The 19,626-nt window shown below is 48.0% G+C and overlaps 3 protein-coding genes across 3 annotated transcripts in view; 2 read left to right on the plus strand and 1 right to left on the minus strand.

Moving 5' to 3' along the window:
* Positions 1-19,626, plus strand: part of LOC308575860 (solute carrier family 2, facilitated glucose transporter member 11-like) — a 291,734-nt gene that overhangs the window by 242,397 nt on the left and 29,711 nt on the right. The window lies entirely within an intron of this gene.
* LOC308575870 (tripartite motif-containing protein 75-like) lies at positions 165-8,921 on the minus strand. Its single transcript, XM_081174978.1, has 5 exons — positions 8,338-8,921; positions 6,053-6,454; positions 3,005-3,027; positions 2,348-2,448; positions 165-891 (listed from the first exon to the last, which is right to left on the minus strand). Exons 1-5 carry the CDS (start codon positions 8,740-8,742, stop codon positions 323-325), a joined length of 1,500 nt encoding a protein of 499 aa, XP_081031104.1. The 5' UTR covers positions 8,743-8,921; the 3' UTR covers positions 165-322.
* SMARCB1 (SWI/SNF related BAF chromatin remodeling complex subunit B1) lies at positions 11,761-18,113 on the plus strand. The gene is made up of 10 exons (XM_081173974.1): positions 11,761-11,960; positions 12,111-12,222; positions 13,156-13,185; positions 14,088-14,217; positions 14,747-14,884; positions 15,452-15,579; positions 16,369-16,535; positions 16,814-17,004; positions 17,279-17,410; positions 17,800-18,113. Exons 1-10 carry the CDS (start codon positions 11,868-11,870, stop codon positions 17,837-17,839), a joined length of 1,161 nt encoding a protein of 386 aa, XP_081030100.1. The 5' UTR covers positions 11,761-11,867; the 3' UTR covers positions 17,840-18,113.

Raw genomic sequence — 19,626 nt, forward strand, 5'->3', positions numbered from 1 at the left:
TAGAAAAAGGGGGGGGAACCCGCAGGAACTCGCAAGACATTTTCATCTTGCGAAGCAAGCCCATAGGAGATTCGTTTTGCGAAGCACTTTCAAAATGGAAAACTCTTTCGTCTAGCGAGTTTTCCGTCTTGCGAGGCATTCGTCTTGCGGGGCACCACTGTATTTTGTATTGCTTCTGAACTTTAAAAGAACCACCTTGCCTTTGGCAAGACACATCCCAGCTCTTGGCCCACAGATAAAAGATTCAGTGGCGCATGTTCAGGAACCAGTAGTCATTCGTGAGAACCATTTGCCCCATTGCCACAGAGATGTGGCTTTCTTCTCAAGAGCATTTCAGGGTGACACCACGTTCTACCCGCAAATAGGGAATGACCATCTCCCTATTAAACAAGGCTGAACAGAATTTGAAGATCGGTTCGTCCAAATCAGCATCGAAAAACTCCACAACTCCCTTTTCATAGTCCAGGGACACCTTGATCTTCCTGGGCAGAAGTTCCAGTCTCAACATGGTCCACTTGGGAGAAGTAAAAGCCCATAGGCAACAGGGGGGAAGAGAGTCACTCAATGAGCCATGGCCAGAATTCCTCTCCTTTCCCACAGCCCAGATCCCACAATAAGGACTAAGGCTGCTCTTCGCATTCCTCTGGAAAGATTCTCGTACAACCCCCAGAGCCCACTCAGCCTCTTCCTCCTCAACCTCCATCCCCACCTCCACCTCCCACCAATGTTTTCCTGAAACAAATCTCTCGCAGCCCAGGACACAGGGATCAAAGTGGAACCTCTCAAGGCTCGTAGGCACATCCTGCTTTCCATCTCCCCATCTCACGCTTTTCAGGTCATCAGACACAATGAGGTATGGATATGCTGTGCTTGGATCCAGAATTATACTTCCTGCAGGACAGAGGGAAAGTGGAGATTTGATGAACGTAAAAACAAGCCCAGCTCGATCTAATCAGAGACCTATCTTACAGGTGCAGAACTGAGACCCAAGGTCCTCTTGAACTGGTTCTCAAGGTTCTCCCTAGGCCATGCCTCCTCGCCAGGCCACACCCCCGGAAGGCGCTCCTGGAAGATGTGCATGGATGGAAACAGAGGAAGGTGCCTTATACCTTGGTCCATACAGCACAGTCTTGTCTATTCAGCAGTTCTCTGGAGTTCCAAACAGGGTTGTCTCTTCCCCGGCTCTACCTAGAGATGCTGAGAATTGAACCTGGAACCTTCTGCATTCAAGGCAGATGCTCTAGCTCTAAGCTATGCTTCTTCCCCTAACTAGGCTTCTAATGAACTACTGTGAGAACAGGACTAGATGGATTGGGTATTAGGGATCAGTTTGGGCATCATTTGCTAGAAGCTGGGTGTCAAATGGAGCAGCTGAATGGAGCCCCTTTGCAGTAATTGATTGATACATTGGCCAGCCTTAATAACAGAAGGGGGTCTAGAGTGCCTATTGTAATGCATCACAGTTCAGTGCATGATGGTGTTCTGATGCAGGTCAGAGGTCTTGGCCACCTCCACCTGATATCATCATCATCATCATCATCATCATCATTTATTGAATTTATATATCGCCCTATACCCAGAGGTATCAGGGTGGTTCACAGAAAAGATAACAACATATAAAATCAGAATAAAAACAATAACCCAATAACACCCCCCAGAAAAGAGCCACATTTTAGAAGGGTATAGGATGTCAAACCAAAGGCCTGGTTAAAAAGGAATGTTTTTGCCTGGCGCCTAAAGGTGTATATGTTGGGTTTTCTTTATCTTAGAGTGGTCATTAATGCTACGCAGGAAGAAGGTTGGTTCTGAGAGGTGTGTGTTTGCAGTTTGACCTACTTAGCTGCACACCTGTGGTCTCTCGACTTGATGCCTAATTAAAAGGGGAGTTACTTTCTGCGCCGGGTGCAGAAATGGATGTGATAGGATAATTGGTTAATTGAGACTGCAGTAGATTGTGTTCAAATGTCTTGTAAGCTGCTGGTGAGGAGGAGTGATGGCTTGCAGAGTTTGGTTGCTATCTTTTCGAAAAGAAAACTAAGAAAATATATCGTGGACAGCTTTTTATTTCTAAGTCAGGCTGATCGGTGCCAGGCTGATCGCCGGGTGTATTTGCACGATCAGCGGGTGCATTTTCACAACAACAATCACGCCAATCACGAAAATCCACCCACCGGGGGTGTGAGCGCCACCACACCGATCCACCTGGGGGGCAGGTTTTGTCACACACACCCTAGGCATGACACCCAGGGTGGACCGCATCCCCCCCACACCCCTTGCCCATGCCCCTGAGCACTAGCAAGTCTCTGAGTTCAACGTATTTTCCTGCCCCCTTGTTTGCCCCCAATACCTTCCCATTTTTCTGTAATCTTGATCAGAGCAAAGTTTTTCGGTGAGCAACTGTTGGGGTGATTAACCAACTCATGCCCCACTTCCTCCTCATCTTTGGACCTGGAAGGGAAGATGGACAGCTTTCAGTACTGAACAATCCCCTTGCCCTCCCATACAAATGTGTAGTAAGAACATAAGAAGAGAAGATGCTGTGGGGGAATTAATATATGAATCCCTGTTGACTCACACGTGTGGGTGAACAGCAAAAGAACTGACTAGGTGCCTAGATTCAAAACACAGGGCTAGCACACAGAAAGCCCCAGCAGAATTTAAAATCAAGTCACAACTTGTGCAGCAGTACAGCATAGGAATAGACTGTGAATCCTGTTTAAAAATTCTGTTTTGTCCGCTGAAGCAACAGACCTCATTGAACACACCACACACTGCTAAGTTTAAAATTATTTACTTACCTATTCAAAAGTCTGATACATGTGTTGTTCTGTGTAGAAAATACAGCAAGATGCCGTATTTTTCGCTCTATAAGATGCACTTTTTCCCTCCTAAAAAGTAAGGGGAAATGTGTGTGCGTCTTATGGAGCGAGTGCAGGCTGCGCGGCTATCGCTAAAGCCAGAACAGCAAGAGGGATTGCTGCTGTGACAAGAAATAGTTACATACCTGTTCAAGTTCCTTCTGATCCCCTGAAAAAGACAAGAAGATAAATGAGGTCTCAGCTACAGGGACAGAACATAGAATGAGCTTGAATAGAACGTAAGACGCGACAGCGCATCTGTGGGTCGGGTTTTGCCACTTCCATGCATGCGCGTGGCATCATTTTGAGTGTCTGCGCATGCACTAGCGGCAAAACCCAGAAGTAACGTGCTCCATTTCTTCCGGGTTGCCACGGAGCGCAACCCGAAAGCGCTCAACCTGAAGCACATTCAACCCAAGGTATGACTGTACCAGTGAATTTCTTCTCAGGCTCAGGAAAGAAAACGTAAACCACAAAATTATTCTCTGGCTCAGATGAAAATCCTGGATGTGTGACGCTTCTGCTAGCCAGCGAACATGGGAATTCTCCTAAACTCCACATTATGAGCTAAGCAGTGAATGATTCACCAGTCTTGAGGGATCTTCTCTTCTTTATTCCCTAGGTCTTGGGGCAAGTGTGGGGACATGCAGGCCCAGGGGCCAAATGCAGCCCTCTGGGAAGCTGTATTTGGCCCCAGGACATATCCTCCACCACCCTTCTCCTGTCCTAGGATGTGTCCCTTTTTGGGGAATATTTTATTGGTTTTATAATAAAATGACATTGATCACCTGTGCAGTGTTATGTGAACACTTGCGTCGCATAGTATAAGGGAAATTGAGCAGGGATACTGCCTAATAACTGAATCATTGAATGTATCTTCAAAGGTTCACCAATCTGTGACAGATTCTCTGTAAGTAAACACGAGCAGTTGGAGGTCTGTCATTAACATCACTTTTATTTACATGGCTGATATATAGGAATCGTACTTTGTCCATCCTGTTTAGTTTGGCCTCTAACAACCCTTCTGTGTTGAATTAAATGCTTGAAAGGAAACAGATCCCAAAGTCTCCCTTGCCAGCCTGTCAGAGCTTTCTAGTGGGAGGGACTCTGTAAACAGGCAGTGGTAAACTGCAGGTTTAAAGGTAAAGGTAAAGGACCCCTGGACAGTTAAGTCCAGTCAAAGGCCGAGGGAGCCGGCGTTTGTCCACAGACAGCTTTCCAGGTCACGTGGCCAGCAGGACTAAACTGCTTCTGGCACAAGAGAACACTGTGATGGAAACCAGAGAGCACAGAAACACCATTTACCTTCTCACCACAGTGGTACCTATTTATCTACTTGCACTGGTGTGCTTCCGAACCGCTAGGTTGGCAGGAGCTGGGACAGAGCAACGGGAGCTCACTCCGTCGTGGGGATTCGAACTGCCAACCTTCTGATCAGCAAGCCCTAGAGGCTCAGTGGTTTAGACCACAGCGCCACCCTCATCCCTATTGGTAAACCTCAGGGCAGTAAGGTCTTTATGTATAAGAGGAGTCCACATCAGTATCTGGTGACAGAAGGGGCACAGCAGGTTCCTCATCGCTTTTGTGGTATATGTCTTCGTCTTGAATCTCACCTTGTCAGGTAAAACAGGGAATATGCAGGAGAGATGATTTTGAGGAGCTAAGGAAGGTATTTGTAGAATATTTACTGTTAAAACGGAAAAGGCTCAAACCATCGCAAGAGGTGTTCAAATTTTGGGAGGTTGGATAGTTACAATGGAATGGTCTCGGGAGTGGGGTGTAACATTTTATTTTATTTCTTATTTCTTATTTTTTAAAAAAATAAAAAACCTGGTTTGTACAGTCAAACCTTGGTTCCCGAACACCTCCATTATCATATGTTTTGGCTGCTGAATGCCAAAAACCCAGATGTAACTGCTCTGGTTTTTTAACGATTTTCAGAAGCTGAACGGCTTCCGGAGAGTTTTTATATTTTTTCCTCCATTGACTTTGCCTACAGCCATTTGAACCTCGGTTTTTGAACATTTTGGGAGTCAGAACGGTCTTCTGGAATAGATTACGTTCGACAACCGTGGTTTGACTGTACCACTTCAGACTAAAAGCGGGGGGGGGCGTGAATCTCACCTTGTCATGTCCCAGCTGGGGGAGCCCTACACCAAGTTCTGAATCAGGCTGCATCTGGGGGCAGGGAGTTGGGGTCCTCAGACAAGACTAAGTAGGGGCTGTTCACAACCAAGGTTAGTCCTCTGACACTGAAGCCAAATGGGTCCTGAGCTCTAGAGAAAGGCAGTGCCCAATACAAACCCAACCCATTCCCATCAGTGGTCAGTTACTGGTAAGGACTCCTCAGGAGTGAAATCCTCCTCTCAAGGAGACGTCCGGAGAGAAGAGACTTGATAATAGTCAGCTGAGGTTCAGGTATGGGTCTAAGTAAAGGTAAAGGGACCCCTGACCATTAGGTCCAGTCGTGGCCGACTCTGGGGTTGTGGCGCTCATCTCGCTTTATTGGTTGAGGGAGCCAGCGTACAGCTTCCGGGTCATGAGGCCAGCATGACTAAGCCGCTTCTGGCAAACCAGAGCAGTGCACGGAAACGCCGTTTACCTTCCCGCCACAGCGGTACCTATTTATCTACTTGCACTTTGACGTGCTTTCGAACTGCTAGGTTGGCAGGAGCAGGGACCGAGCAATGGGAGCTCACCCTGTCATGGGGATTTGAACCACCGACCTTCTGATCGGCAAGTCCTAGGCTCTGTGGTTTAACCCACAGCACCACCTGCGTCCCTTTTGGTATGGGTCTAGCAGCTCCTAATTATGTCAGGTGATCCTACCCACTTGTCAAACTTGAGCCATGGGGGTTGGGCAGGGGATAACGGCTACAACACAGGATTCAACCCCCTTCCTATCACCATTAGAGTGGCAAAGATTTCCATGGAACCTGGAGTGCAAAAAAATTTAAAGGGCAAATATCTAAACTGGTGGGTGGAATGGACAGAACTGCTCTCCATACAGGAATTTTTTTGGAACTCATTTCCCCCTAATACAACATACGGTAATTTTGCATTTTATTTTCACCAATAAATGCACTGCATTTCCCCCTCATTCTGTAACCTATTTTGTTTTTAGTCGGAGATCTGCATTGCATAACATCTGGAGGACACAATGTTGGTTGGGGCTTATCTAGACAAGTTCCTACCTGTTCAATATGCTCCAGGAGAACCACTGAGTGCTGGCTGTGCTGTGGCGAATGTTCACACTTGGAACATAGCAATTCTCTGTCTTCTTTGCAGAACAGTAGAAGTTTTTCCTTGTGTCTGTCACACAGTTCTTCTTTGCAGCGTTTGAAGTTTTCTACAATGCTGTTCAGCAGCCAGTTTGGCCGGTAACTCCCTTTCTGGATCTTTGTTCGGCAGGTAGGACATTCCGGTGGACCTATTTCCTTCCATATCTCACAGTGATGGTTGATGCAGGCCTTACAAAAGTTATGGCCACAATCCAGAGTCACAAGGTTTGTTAAATAGTCTATGCAAATAGGGCACTTAATGTCTTCTTCCATAACTACAAGCAGTGTGGACGTCCCTTTCGGTAACATGGTTCCCTTATAAATATAAAAATATCACATGTTTCTTAGTAAAGTTCTTGATTTAGAAGTACAATTCCATCCACTCCTTCATTTCCTCCCCCCACCCCATGGAAATGTAACAGCTGAGTTCTTCAACACAACCAGAGTAATTAAGCAGAAAGATACAATACCACCTGTTAAGTTGTGGGTGAACATATCAAACGACACAGTGATTCTTCAAACAGCTCTTGTTTATTCACAGGCCAGAACAGAACTGAACTGAAGGGTTCAGCCAGCCTGCTTATACAGTGGTGCCTCGCAAGACGAAATTAATTCGTTCTGCGAGTTTTTTCGTCTAGCGAATTTTTCGTCTTGCGAAGCACGGTGTTGGAAAAGTTTTGGAAAAGCTTCAAAAACCACCAAAAACCTCAAAAAAGGCTACCACACCACGTTCTATGAGTTGCTCCTCGAAGTCAAGTCACAACTGTACAGTGGTGCCTCTCAAGACGAAAAGAATTCGTTCCGCGAGTCTTTTCGTCTTGCAATGTTTTTCGTCTTGCGAAGCACGGTCCGTCGCAACTGCGCCTCTTCAAGCGGCTTTAAAAAAAAAGCGCAAGACGTTTTCGTCTTGCGAAGCAAGCCCATAGGGAAATTCGTCTAGCGAAGCAACGCAAAAACAGAAAACCCTTTCGTCTAGCGAGTTTTTCGTCTTGCGAGGCATTCGTCTTGCGGGGCACCACTGTATTAACGGTGTTAAGAAAAAGGAAACAAACTTGCAAGATGTTTTCGTCTTGCGAAGCAAGCCCATAGGGAAATTCGTCTTGCGAAGCACCTCAAAAACCGCAAAACCCTTTCCTCTAGCGAGTTTTTCGTCTTGCGAGGCATTCGTCTTGCGGGGCACCACTGTATAGAGATCCACTACAACGCAACAGTAACCATTTTTTGTAACTATCCAATCACTGAACGTCACTTTCAATCCCTTATTTGCATATGTGGACCTGAGTGAAAACTATCTACAGTATCCCTCTGCTGGCCCAGGGTGAGAACTTCAGTACATAACACCACCGATGAGGCTTTGTAAGCCAAGGTGTCACTTGTGTGATCTAGAAGTAGGGATGAATGAATCTGTGCATTCTGGTGTTTTTCATTCCCCCCCCCCCAATCTTATGTTCAATTTGTCACATTTCTGCACCACTTTGCCAGTTTATTAAATAAATAAAAAGGAGCAGCTCGTGAAAATTCACCAGCATTTTACAGCACATTTTCCCCAATATACATACTTGTTTATGCAATTTCCTCTGCTATGCATTATTAATAGTAATTAAGAATTTTGTGAATCTAGCTTGCAAGCCTCAACCCAGTAGGAGCCAGTTGCAAATCATAGCACAGACACTCAGTGAGGAGGCTGCCCTCCTCCAATCCCTTCTCCCAATTAACCTCCGTCTCCAGGGCCTGTCCCCATGACATCAACAGGGGGCTCCCTTAGGTCTCAGGTCTGGGCCTTGAAATTTCAGGGTCTGAGATGCTCCTGACCTAGCAACCCTAGTTGATTTGGTGACAACAATTTCCCAAGTCCATCGGTAGGGGAAAGTCTCATTTATAACATTGTACAGTGTCAGTCTGTGTTCCTAAAAGACCAAGGTAAAGTGTGGGCCCATGGCGGGTAAATTATGAGCAAGCAGAGGGTGGCATATGCTTTATTCTGTTTTCAGCTTATTGCAGATTTTAATTACTTTCTGAATGTTTTAAATGCTATTTAACTGCTTTTATCGATAACTTTATTGTTTTATTATTTTTGTAAACTGCTTTCTGGTTTGTATGCATAAATTTTATGGAAGAGATACATGTGAATCAATTGAACTTTTTCTAAAGTAAGCAAACCAAATTCATTTCCCTCCCTCCCCTCCCTAGTTTCCTACCTTTTTCTTTCGAACCATTTGATCATCACCCTCACAGGATTCCAGGAGTTCCTCCGGCTTATCACACCTTCCTGTCTTGCTTTTCGCATCTTCCCCTTCTTTAGATTTTGTAGATTCCCCTGCATGCCTTGCTAGCTCGTGGTTCCGCGTGTAGCTGCCTTCTTTAAAAGGTTTTCCGCACTGAGGGCAAGAACCTGCTCCATCAGAGTCGCTCCAATACTGGATGAGGCAAGCGTAGCAGAAACTGTGTCCACAGTCAGTAATCACTGGGTCCAAGAAAGGTTGGTGGCAAACGGGGCAAGTCATTTCTTCCTGGCCAAGAGTGCCTCCAGCAGCCATGTTTCCTTCAAAAACAGCCTGCAGCCTGAAGTAAACACTGGAATGCAATTTCCGGCAGGATGCCATGGTGGGAGTGCCTCTCCAAGTTGTAATTTATAGTATGTCAACAACTTCAAACATACACTGTGAAAAAGAGGGTGAATGGGATCTGGTTGAAGAAAAGAGTACAACCAGATGCAGACAAATTTTACTCATCTGTTCCAGATTCAGAGGCCCTGCAATGCATTTAATGACACCTTCTTAATTTTGAATAATGTATGCTTTTTATAACTGTATATGTTGTTTGTAGAGGGATGCGGGTGGCACTGTGGGTTAAACCACAGAGCATAGGACTTGCCGATCAGAAGGTCGGTAGTTCGAATCCCCGTGACAGGGTGAGCTCCCGTTGCTCGGTCCCTGCTCCTGTCCACCTAGCAGTTCGAAAGCACGTCAAAGTGCAAGTAGATAAATAGGTACCACTCCGGCGGGAAGGTATACGGTGTTTCCGTGCGCTGCTCTGGTTTGCCAGAAGCGGCTTAGTCATGCTGGCCACATGACCCGGAAGCTGTATGCCAGCTCCCTCGGCCAATAAAGCGAGATGAGCACTGCAACCCCAGAGTCGGTCACGAGTAGACCTAATGGTCAGGGGTCCCTTTACCTTTACCTACGTTGTTTTGAGAAAAAAATATTGTACAGTGGTACCTCCGGTTACATACACTTCAGGTTACAGACTCCGCCAACCCAAAAATAGTGCTTCAGGTTAAGAACTTTGCTTCAGGATGAGAACAGAAATCATGCTCCGGCGGCACGGCAGCAGCGGGAGGCCCCATTAGCTAAAGTGGTGCTTCAGGTGAAGAACAGTTTCAGGTTAAAGACAGACCTCCCGAACGAATTACCGTATTTTTCGGACTATTGGACGCACCGGTCCATAGGACGCACCTAGATTTGGGGGGGGGGGAAATAAAGGGGGAAAAATTTATCCCCCCCCGCCAGGCGCGGGGCTGGGGCGGGGAAGCCCGAGCTTCCCCCTCCCCCAGAACGGGACTCAGAGCCATGCCGAAGCTGCGCGCAGCTTTGGCATCGCTCTGGGAGCTTGCGGGGCTGGGGGAGGAGGAAGCCTTCCGCCAGCCTCCAAACCAAGTCGGGGGACAGCGGGAATGGCGCGCTATTCCGCGACCTGATCTGGAGGCTGGGGGTGGGAGAAGCAAGCCTGCTTCTCCCCCCCACCATCCCCACAACCTCCAGATCAGGTCGGGGAATCGCGGGATGGCAGCGCTCATCTTGCTTTATTGGCCGAGGGAGCCAGCGTACAGCTTCTGGGTCATGTGGCCAGCATGACTAAGCTGCTTCTGGCGAACCAGAGAAGTGCATGGAAACACTGTTTACCTTCCCGCCGGAGCGGTACCTATTTATCTACTTGCACTTTTGACATGCTTTTGAACTGCTAGGTTGGCAGGAGCAGGGACCAAGCAATGGGAGCTCACCCTGTCACGGGGATTCGAACCGCCGGCCTTCTGATCGGCAAGTCCTAGGCTCTGTGGTTTAACCCACAGCGCCACCCGTGTCCCTATGCAAATATTTCAGCCTCTTAATAACTGTCTCAGGGTGCAGGAGGAGGGCAGCAGCTTTGCTAAAAAGAAAGCAGCTACACCCCTAAAGTGACTCAAAACACCAACTCTTTCCTAGATCCTCACTGCATTCCCCCTCACTGATGAAGAGGTACAATATTGTGGTTGTAGTTCTCTCTCTTACACACACACACACAGAGAGAGAGAGAGAGAGAGAGAGAGAGAGAGAGAGCTCAGACACATACAATATCTCCATCTGGTGGCAAGATGTATGGATTGTGCAGTTGGTTAACTGCAAATCGATATGGGTTTAGGTTTTATTTTGTTTTTAGCTATCTTCAGCTTGAATAACTTGCATGTTCTTTCAGATCTGCATGGCCTCTCTCAGGAGGAAATGAAAGGTGCAACAGAAATAACTGGCCTTAGTTTCTGGGGGGGGGGGGTTGAAGACAACAGTTAAGAACAAAGGCTAGATAGTTGTTGTTGTTAATGTGAGAATCTCATCCCATCCAGCCTTTGTCCCTGCGCACTTTGAAAGGGGCATCTCATTAGCTCACTGCCTCTTGCTGTGTCTCTATTTCAGAGAGTGTGAATCAGGTACTTGAAATGCAAAATGACTTGGATTTCTCTCACCCTCCTAAATTGTTAGGATTGGCTAGTTTAAGGGGCAATCCCAGGGTAGGATCCACCAGGAGGAGCAGTTTCGGATGCAGCAGATCTCCACGCTCAGCCAGTTGAACTCCCCAGCTGAAGATCATAGCGCCTAACCTTCCCTTTTTTTGCAGGAAATTCCATTATTCCCACTGCTTCCCGCTGCTATCCCGGATTGTTAGATATCCTGTAGACTGTCCCCGGGACAGGTGAGGCTGCTGATCCCTTATTTTCAAATCTGAAAGTTGACAGCTATGATGAAGATAGACTGGCGCAACTGCTCTCCCCAGGGAAGTTCGCCTGGTGCCTTCACTATACACCTTTAGGCGCCAGACAAAAACGTTCCTTTTCAACCAGGCCTTTGCCTGACTTCATCTACATCCTATACCATTTTTTAAAATGCTGGCTCTTTTGGAGGGTTTTATTGGGTTGCTGGTTTTGTTTTGATTTTATGTATTTGATATTTTATGTGACCCGCCCTGAGACCTTCGGGTATAGGGCGGTATAGAAATTAAATAAATAAAATAAATACATAAATAACTCGCTCATCCCAGCTCAGACAGTCCAGGCTGCTGGGAGCACCTCCCGAGAGGTAGAGGCGCCCTCTAGAGGGCTTTTTGCGCGGCGCTGCCAAAGGCCTGCGGACAGGCTCCGCCCCTAGAGCTCAGCCAATCCCGCCCTCCAGGGGAGGGGAGGGGCGGGGTTTCCTTTTCATAACCTTCCCCCCCGCCAGGGTGGGAGGAGGAAAGAAAGAAAGGAAAACCCACCCTTCCCCTCGCGCAGGCGCAGTGAGGAGCTGGAAGCGCAGCAGGGAGGCGGGAGGGGCATGGGGCGTGGCCTCCGTCGCCCTCCCGCCGCTGGCAAGGAGCCTGGCTGCCGTGGCCGCGCGTGCGCACTAGCCCTCCCAGTTAGGCCGCGGCCGCCTCCCGTCGCTTTTTCCCGGCCCGGCCTGCTTCATCCCTCCCGGCCTTGCCTCACGCCGCCGCTGCCGAGATGATGATGATGGCGCTGAGCAAGACCTTCGGGCAGAAGCCCGTCAAGTTCCAGCTGGAGGAGGACGGCGAGTTCTTCATGATAGGCTCTGAGGTGAGGAGGGAGCGAGGCGCGGCGGCGGCCGAGGGAGGCGGAGGGGCTGGAGCGTCGCCTCCCGCGCTCGTTGGGGGAGGCTGGGGGGGTCCCAGTCGAGCGGGCGGCGGCGCCTGACGAGGCGGGTCCTGTGGCTGCGTCCCCTTGCAGGTGGGCAACTACCTGCGGATGTTCCGGGGCTCCCTGTACAAGCGCTACCCGTCGCTCTGGAGGCGCCTGGCCACGGTGGAGGAGCGCAAGAAGATCGTCGCCTCTTCCCACGGTGGGTGAGCAGGGCGGGCAGGCCCCCAACCCCACACACAGGGCCGGATTTACCTATAAGCTAAACAAGCTGTAGTTTAGGGCCTCACTCTCTTGGGGGGGCGGGGCCCCAAAAAATTATGAGTCTTTGTAAATTGCGTTTCTACATGAACTTTTGTTATTGCCAAATGCCCATGTGTTTGCATTATTAAGTTTGTGAATAAATCATGTTAAGTTAGAGTGTCATAATTATTTCACTACTAATATACTTATTTAATTGTCCTTCAGTTCGACAATTACTTTGATAAAATGCATATTTTGTTGTGTGCATATGGCTTTAGATACCTATTAGGTCCACAAATTACCATATAGCATATATTCAACCCAAAAAACAGTGACAATTTGTTGTTGACAAAGGACAGCTGGACATATAAAAGGCTTCATAATTATTTCACTATTAATATACTACTTTAATTGTATTTCAGTTCAACAATTACTTTGATAAAATACATATTTTGTTGTGTGCATATGGCTTTCGATACCTATTAGGTCCATAAATTACCATATAGCGGATATTTAACACAAAAAAGAGACAATTTGTTGTTGACAAAGGACAGCTGGACATATAAAGGGCCTTATTACCTTCAGTAGCTTAGGGCCTCATCAAACCTAAATCCGGCCCTGCCCACACACACCAACCCGCTGGTAGGAGGAAGGGAGGACCGCTTCCTGGCCAGCCCCTTTCCAGGACCCCCCCACCCTTTGTTGGCTATGCAGCCTCAAGCAGCGGGAGGGGTTTTTGTGGGGAGGGGGTTGCAGCCCTTCCAAGGAGGGGGAGGAGGTTGTGCTGTTGTCATCGTCTCCCATCCCTAACTCCCCACCCCACCAGCCAGCATTGCGAGGTCCCCGGCATCAGCATCTGCCCCTTTGACATTTTCTTCTCTCTTCCCCACAGAAAACCAACGGAGTCACAGTCCCAGAAGATGTAAGTCGAAACTTGGGGGGTCTCTTCTTCTTACTGAGGCTCTGCTTTGCTTGCACCGAGTCTTCCTGCAGTGTCCAAAGGGCTACCTGATATATGCTGAATTTGCTTTGCCGCCTCTTTGATTTTAAGATTTTCTGGTCTTATCTGTGGAGCCCAGAGTAGGGGCCGGGGAGCCTCACGTTGCTTTTTGACAAGCAAGGATGTCTTCCCTGAAGAAAAGCATCTCCCTCTTCCTGCAGGGCCTTGGATTCCAGCACTGTGCCAAACGCTTGTTAGCATTTCTGGTAGCTCTTAGATATGCAGCTTTTTTCTTCTCGTGGGTGTAGAGGCGGCAACGAGCGATCTTGCCATGGATTTAGCAATCTAGTACGCAAGCCGAGTGGGGAGAGGGATGCACCTGCCACTCTACTGGTGCTAAATCCTCGCTCAGCTCAGAACAGGAAAGGGATAAATCCTGCCCTCCTTTACATCCCCTCAGTATAGACTTTGGGCCGGTTCTGGTTTCTTTGAATCAGCCCTGGATATATAGGATATCCTTCCAAGAGTGTGTCTGGAGTTTGTCTCAGGGACTGGACAGCATAGGTCTTTTAAAAGATTTTTGAAGGGCAGGGATGTGCTATATTTTGCCTAACCTGAAAGTGACTTGTGTTCTTCAAGTGTTTGCAAGGGGAGAGTTTTTAGCTCCATTTTGTGAAAGCTGCTTGTCAGAAACGCAGGAGAAAGGGGGCCAGGGAAGCTCACTTTATTCTATGGGCAGTCTGGCTCCAGCCCATGCGGACTATTGAAGGGACCATGAAATGGGTGACTGCATCTCTTAGCGGTAGGGGGGGGGATCTCCTCCCCTGGCAGATGATACCCCTCATGATCCACACCACTTTCTCTTCCTCCCTCTCCTCTTTTAGATCACGGTTATACCACACTGGCCACAAGTGTGACTCTCTTGAAAGCCTCTGAAGTAGAAGAGATCCTGGATGGAAATGATGAGAAATACAAGGCAGTCTCCATCAGCACTGAGCCTCCCACCTACCTTAGGTAGTTACATATTTATATATTGCCTTCCCCCCAAAGAAGCTTGAGGTTATGTGCATGGTGCTGCTGCTCCCACATTTCATTCTCAAAACAACCCTGTAGGTTAGGCTAAGAGTTGGTGACTGGCCAAGATCACATAGTGAGCTTCATGGGCAGGTAGTGATTTGAACCAGGGTCTCCCCAGTCCTAGTCTGATGCTCTAAGCACTGTACCACAGTGGCTCTCCTTTCTGGGAAAGGAAAAGCCAAACCAGAAAGAAACTGTGTGAAGAAAGACCCTCAGGAGACTTGCAGCATAATGAAAAGTTCTAAAAGTTACTCACTTTAACCAACAGCTCTTGATTTTCCTGTCAGTGGGATCCTGAGTTGTGTTAGTAACACGTCTAGTCTTATGTTATTTGAGTCACTATATTTGCAGCATGTTGCAGATGAAGGGTCATGCCATTGAGGTTTGTGTGCGTTCACTCTCACACACATACAAATGCTTAGGTTCTGAAGATTGTTCCCCATTCACCAGTGGTCTCCTCTCCTAGAGAACAGAAGGCAAAAAGGAACAGTCAGTGGGTTCCGACCCTTCCCAACAGCTCCCACCACCTTGACGCTGTGCCATGCTCGACCACCATTAACAGAAATCGGATGGGCAGAGACAAGAAAAGAACCTTCCCCCTCTGGTAAGTTTGTTGCTGGCTCTTAGGAAGAAGTGAGGAAACATTGACACACAAGGTAATGCTGCTGAGCGTATGGACAGAGGAAGCCGATTTGCAGATCTGAGGGCTGGGGCTGTCATAGAGTGGATCCGCTGAAATGAGTGAACATGACTAACTTCGGTCCATTCACTTCAGCGGGTCTGCTCCCAAGTGGAACTTGGTTGGCTACAACCCTGAGTTTCCCAGCATTGGTCCTTCTCATCAGAATGGGGCTAATCATCAACTTCTAGCAGGGAAGCAGGATGTGGCTGCAATTCTTCCTTCATATACTCCCATCCTTTAGTTGAACACTGGGGCAAGGCTTGATTTTGGGAGCTCAGATTTGTCTAGGAAGCCCTGCTCTCCTCCCGGGAAGAGTCCTCCCTATCCCTGATGTGGCATGCACTCTGTGCATGTTCTTTTGTTTCCTGGCTCTTCCAGTGAAAACAAGCTCTGGGCCTTGAAACTCTCGTGCTTCTTTCCCTGCACCCACATGGAGGCACTGTTCCTGCCTCCCCAATGGCTCTGTCCTGCCCCCCTTTTGTATTTTAGCTTTGATGACCACGACCCAGCCGTGATCCACGAGAACGCCTCCCAGCCAGAGGTGCTGGTTCCCATCCGCCTCGACATGGAAATTGACGGGCAGAAACTGAGAGACGCTTTTACATGGAACATGAATGGTGTGTAGGGGAGAAGAAGTGGACAATCCAATGTTATATAAAATGTGACCTTTCCTAATGCCTTATAGTTCAGCTGCTGCACTTCTGAAAAATAGCAGAAACAAAATCCAGTGGTTGTAGAAGTTGCTGACGAGGCAACAGTTCGAGAAGGAGTTTAATTTAGGGACTAGTTTTAGGGGTTGGGCAAATGCTGTGGGCCACATCTTGGTCAAATGTGGACTGCCAAGAACGCCCTGGACCTCCTTGACACCATTACAGGCTGCTTGTTCACCCGACCCTGGTCTGGCACAGCAGAGATGAGCAAGGAAACAGCTGCAGGAAAGATGTTGTAACAGGCATCTGGTGGCTACTCTCTGGATGCTGGACTATGTGGGCCCCTTTGGCCTGATCCAGCAGCTCAGACAGTAGAGCATGAGACCCTTAATCTCAGGGTTGATTTCTGCACTGCAAGAGGTTTGACTAGATGACCCTCATGGTTCCTCCCAACTCCACAATTCTATGATTCTTTGCTCTTCAATTCTATGATTCTTTGCTCTTGTACAGAGGAAAAGGGGAGTAGCTGCCACTGCCTAATTATTCATAGATTTGTCTGTTAAGCGCGTAGATGGGAACAATGCTGAGCTAATAAGAGGCATAGAGCAGGGGGCAGAGGCAGATTCACTGAGGGGTATCTTAACAAGCTCCCTTTTGTAGGCTGCTTAAGATCCATCATTTTAGGGTGCAGTAAGTAAGCTGCTAGATATTAGACAAGCACCATGACAATAATCTGGATTTCTTTGCTTCCATCAGAGAAACTAATGACCCCGGAAATGTTTTCGGAGATTCTCTGCGATGATCTGGATTTGAATCCCCTGACCTTTGTCCCGGCGATCGCGTCAGCAATACGGCAGCAGATTGAATCTTACCCTACAGACAGTATTCTGGAGGACCAGTCAGATCAACGCGTCATTATTAAGGCAAGGAGACTTAGACACAGTTGGTTCTGAAAGTGACTCTCTTCCTTGAGGCACACCACAATGGATTTCCCAGTGATGTGCTGAGTTCAAGTTGTACCAGAGTAAAGGAGGACCTGCCAGTGGGGCTATATGCAAACTCCTTAGCACTTACAAGGGAGGAAAACGAGGAAGCCATTTCCATTTTCCTCATTAGTCCACACCGAGGCAGGTTGGGGGCAAAGGGGTTGGCTTAAGGGCATTTGAAATATAGGATACTCAGTTGTGGCATTTGCATCTAGCTCAACATCCATGTGGGGAACATCTCCCTGGTAGACCAGTTTGAGTGGGATATGTCTGAAAAGGAGAACTCCCCAGAAAAGTTTGCCCTGAAGCTGTGCTCAGAACTTGGGCTGGGCGGCGAGTTCGTCACCACCATCGCTTACAGTATCCGGGGGCAGCTGAGCTGGCATCAGAAGACATACGCGTTCAGGTAAGGGGTGCAACTGGTGCTTCTGTAGGATTGCAAAATTGGGAGGTAGCAAATCCTATATTGTTTGGATATCCTGACTACAAGGCTCCAGCTAGTGTGTAACAGAGGCTCATCTGTTTGGTGGTGTGTCCTCCATAGTCTACTGCCTGCTTGTCTTCAGGCGTGCTGCTGGTTCTTTGTGTGATGCCCCATGATGGATCTGGCTTCAAATTAAAGCATATGCCCAAGTTCTCCAGGCTTTGGGGCTGAGCTGTGTTTTTTCCCCCTCTTCCAGTGAGAACCCCCTGCCAACGGTGGAGATTGCCATTCGTAACACTGGGGATGCCGACCAGTGGTGCCCTCTACTTGAAACCCTGACGGATGCAGAGATGGAGAAGAAAATTCGAGACCAAGACAGAAACACAAGGTGCGCCTTCCCCTGTGGATTGTGTACTGCCCTTTTTGTCAAAGACATGAGCTGAGAAGGGGAAGGTTTTGCTTTGTTTTGCCTCTTGTGACTTTGCAAGCATCTCTCGTTTACTATGCAAGCTGAACTCCAGACCTCAGCAAGAAGCACATTGGTCCCATTAGGTTACTCGGCCATTACAACTTCCCACTGCAGCAAATGCCGCTGGTTGGTCGAAGTGGGACTTCTTGGAAACGTTTCCTCATAGATATCATGGGGCGGCGTTGAAGTTTGGGGGGATGTGTTTTCACACCCACCTGCAGTTGCTCCGGTCTAAGCTAAAACAATCCCCCACATCTGCTGCTGCTGTTGCCATCGCTGTTCATAACAATTTGTTTTCTTCCTTGCAGGCGGATGAGACGTTTGGCTAACACAGCTCCAGCTTGGTAACCCTCCTGAAGTGGACAAGAGGATTCAGCCTCCAGGCTGTGTCCATGAGGAGCCAAGCGTAGGGCAAGCATTTGTTATGCTTTCTATGCCCATCTGGGGACTGGTGGTACTTGCATTGGCTGGCCCAGCAGACCAGAGGGATGGTGACCTCTCCACCTCGTGGGTACCTGTCAAACAAGGGGTCCAATAAAGACCTGTGGCAGCTGTCTGAGCCCTTCTCTCCCCCCTCCCCCAAAAACCTTAGGACAAGTTTTTAAATAAATGAATAATAATTTTTGTTTGTCAGGCCTTCTCTGATGTGCATTCCCAGTTTTCTTTCCTGCCTTTGCCTTCCAAGTCTACACCACGGATGGGGCAGCCTTGGCTTCCCAGATGTTGCTTGCAACTACAGCTTGCATCAGTCCTAAAAAGCACAGTAAATGGGCCAAGCATGATGGGAGTTGCAGTTCAACCACATCTGGAGCCCCAAAGGTTCTCTCCTCCTAGTCCAGATTAGCACTGGTGATTTTTTTGTTTTTTATTAATATTATTTCACACAGCAGCGGCTTTTTTCTTTTTCTGCAGCCCATCCTTCTGTACAAAGATGAGGGGTGCTGTTAGAGAGGGATGTAGTTTCTTGAAAAGGTACAGCGGTAGCTAGCAGCTTGTGGCATCTTTCACAAAGGAAGAGTCGGTTAGCAAATCTGCTTAGCTTTGTTTTAGTGCTTGGTGTTAAAGCAGCAAGGTTAGGGTTGTTTTTAAGTCTTAAAATGTGTCTGTACAGGAGTCAATCTGCTCTACCTGCTTTTAGCAGAATGAGCCCAGTGCAGTTCCTGAATATATCTTAAAAGCAACAACAAGAACAGTCTGTGTTGGGACTGTTGCCTGTTATGTGTTAACAAAGCACTTGAATCTGGCATGGGGTGGAGGCTGCCTTCTCCCTCCCCAATCCCATTGCACACACACACACACTCTGCAGCAGAATACTACCAGGGCAGGTCATGCTTATTGCCAGAACATTGAACTGGCATTGTGGGTCTCCAGTGCATGCAGCTGTATGCAAGCCCAGCCAAGCAGCACCAACAGAAGCTGCAGCTGGAGAATCCACCAGGTTTAGGCAGGGCTTGAATGAATTAACTAAGCAATTTGTCACAGGCAGTGCCTGCAGGCTGGTTGGTACTTTGTACATTCTCCCCACCGAGGGCATCTTCTGTTTCCAACATCTGTCTCTTAAACATTAACAAGAGCCACAAGAGGACTGAGCCAGAGTGATGTGCCCGAGTCTGATGGTTGGATATTCAACAATTTGAATTGTTGGCTTCACAGAGAAACACAGGTACTTCTCTCCCCTCTGTAAGCTAATACTTTTTTGTACAGTTTTAAAGGCGCTGCTGTTTGTGTGCTACCTTAAAAACAACAACTATTTTCTAATGTGAGTTGGATGGTGTTACATAATAGAAATGACAGACCGCCTCCTGCTCCCTGGAAAGCAACTGTTGCATGAACACTTCATCCCTTTCCAGGACCAGCACATCCTGATATTCATGCAACACTAAGGCTATTGTCATGTTGCCAGTATCCCATCCCAGAATCTGCTTCTGTGAAGCAGCCCAGTGTTGACCCATGGCTTTGGCCTTTACCACTGGCCAGGGAGTATTCAGAATGGCTTCTGGGTGAGCATCTGCATCTTTTTCCTTCTCTGATTCCTCTACGTGAGCTGCAGCTAGTTAGGGGAAGCCCAAAATGTGAGGAAGGCTCCCTGCAGAGCCCAGCCAAGGTCCATCAGTTTCAAGGCATGCCCTGGGTTT

The sequence above is a fragment of the Podarcis bocagei genome (genome assembly GCF_964188305.1).
Source record: "Podarcis bocagei genome assembly, chromosome: 16".
Lineage (NCBI taxonomy): Eukaryota > Metazoa > Chordata > Lepidosauria > Squamata > Lacertidae > Podarcis > Podarcis bocagei.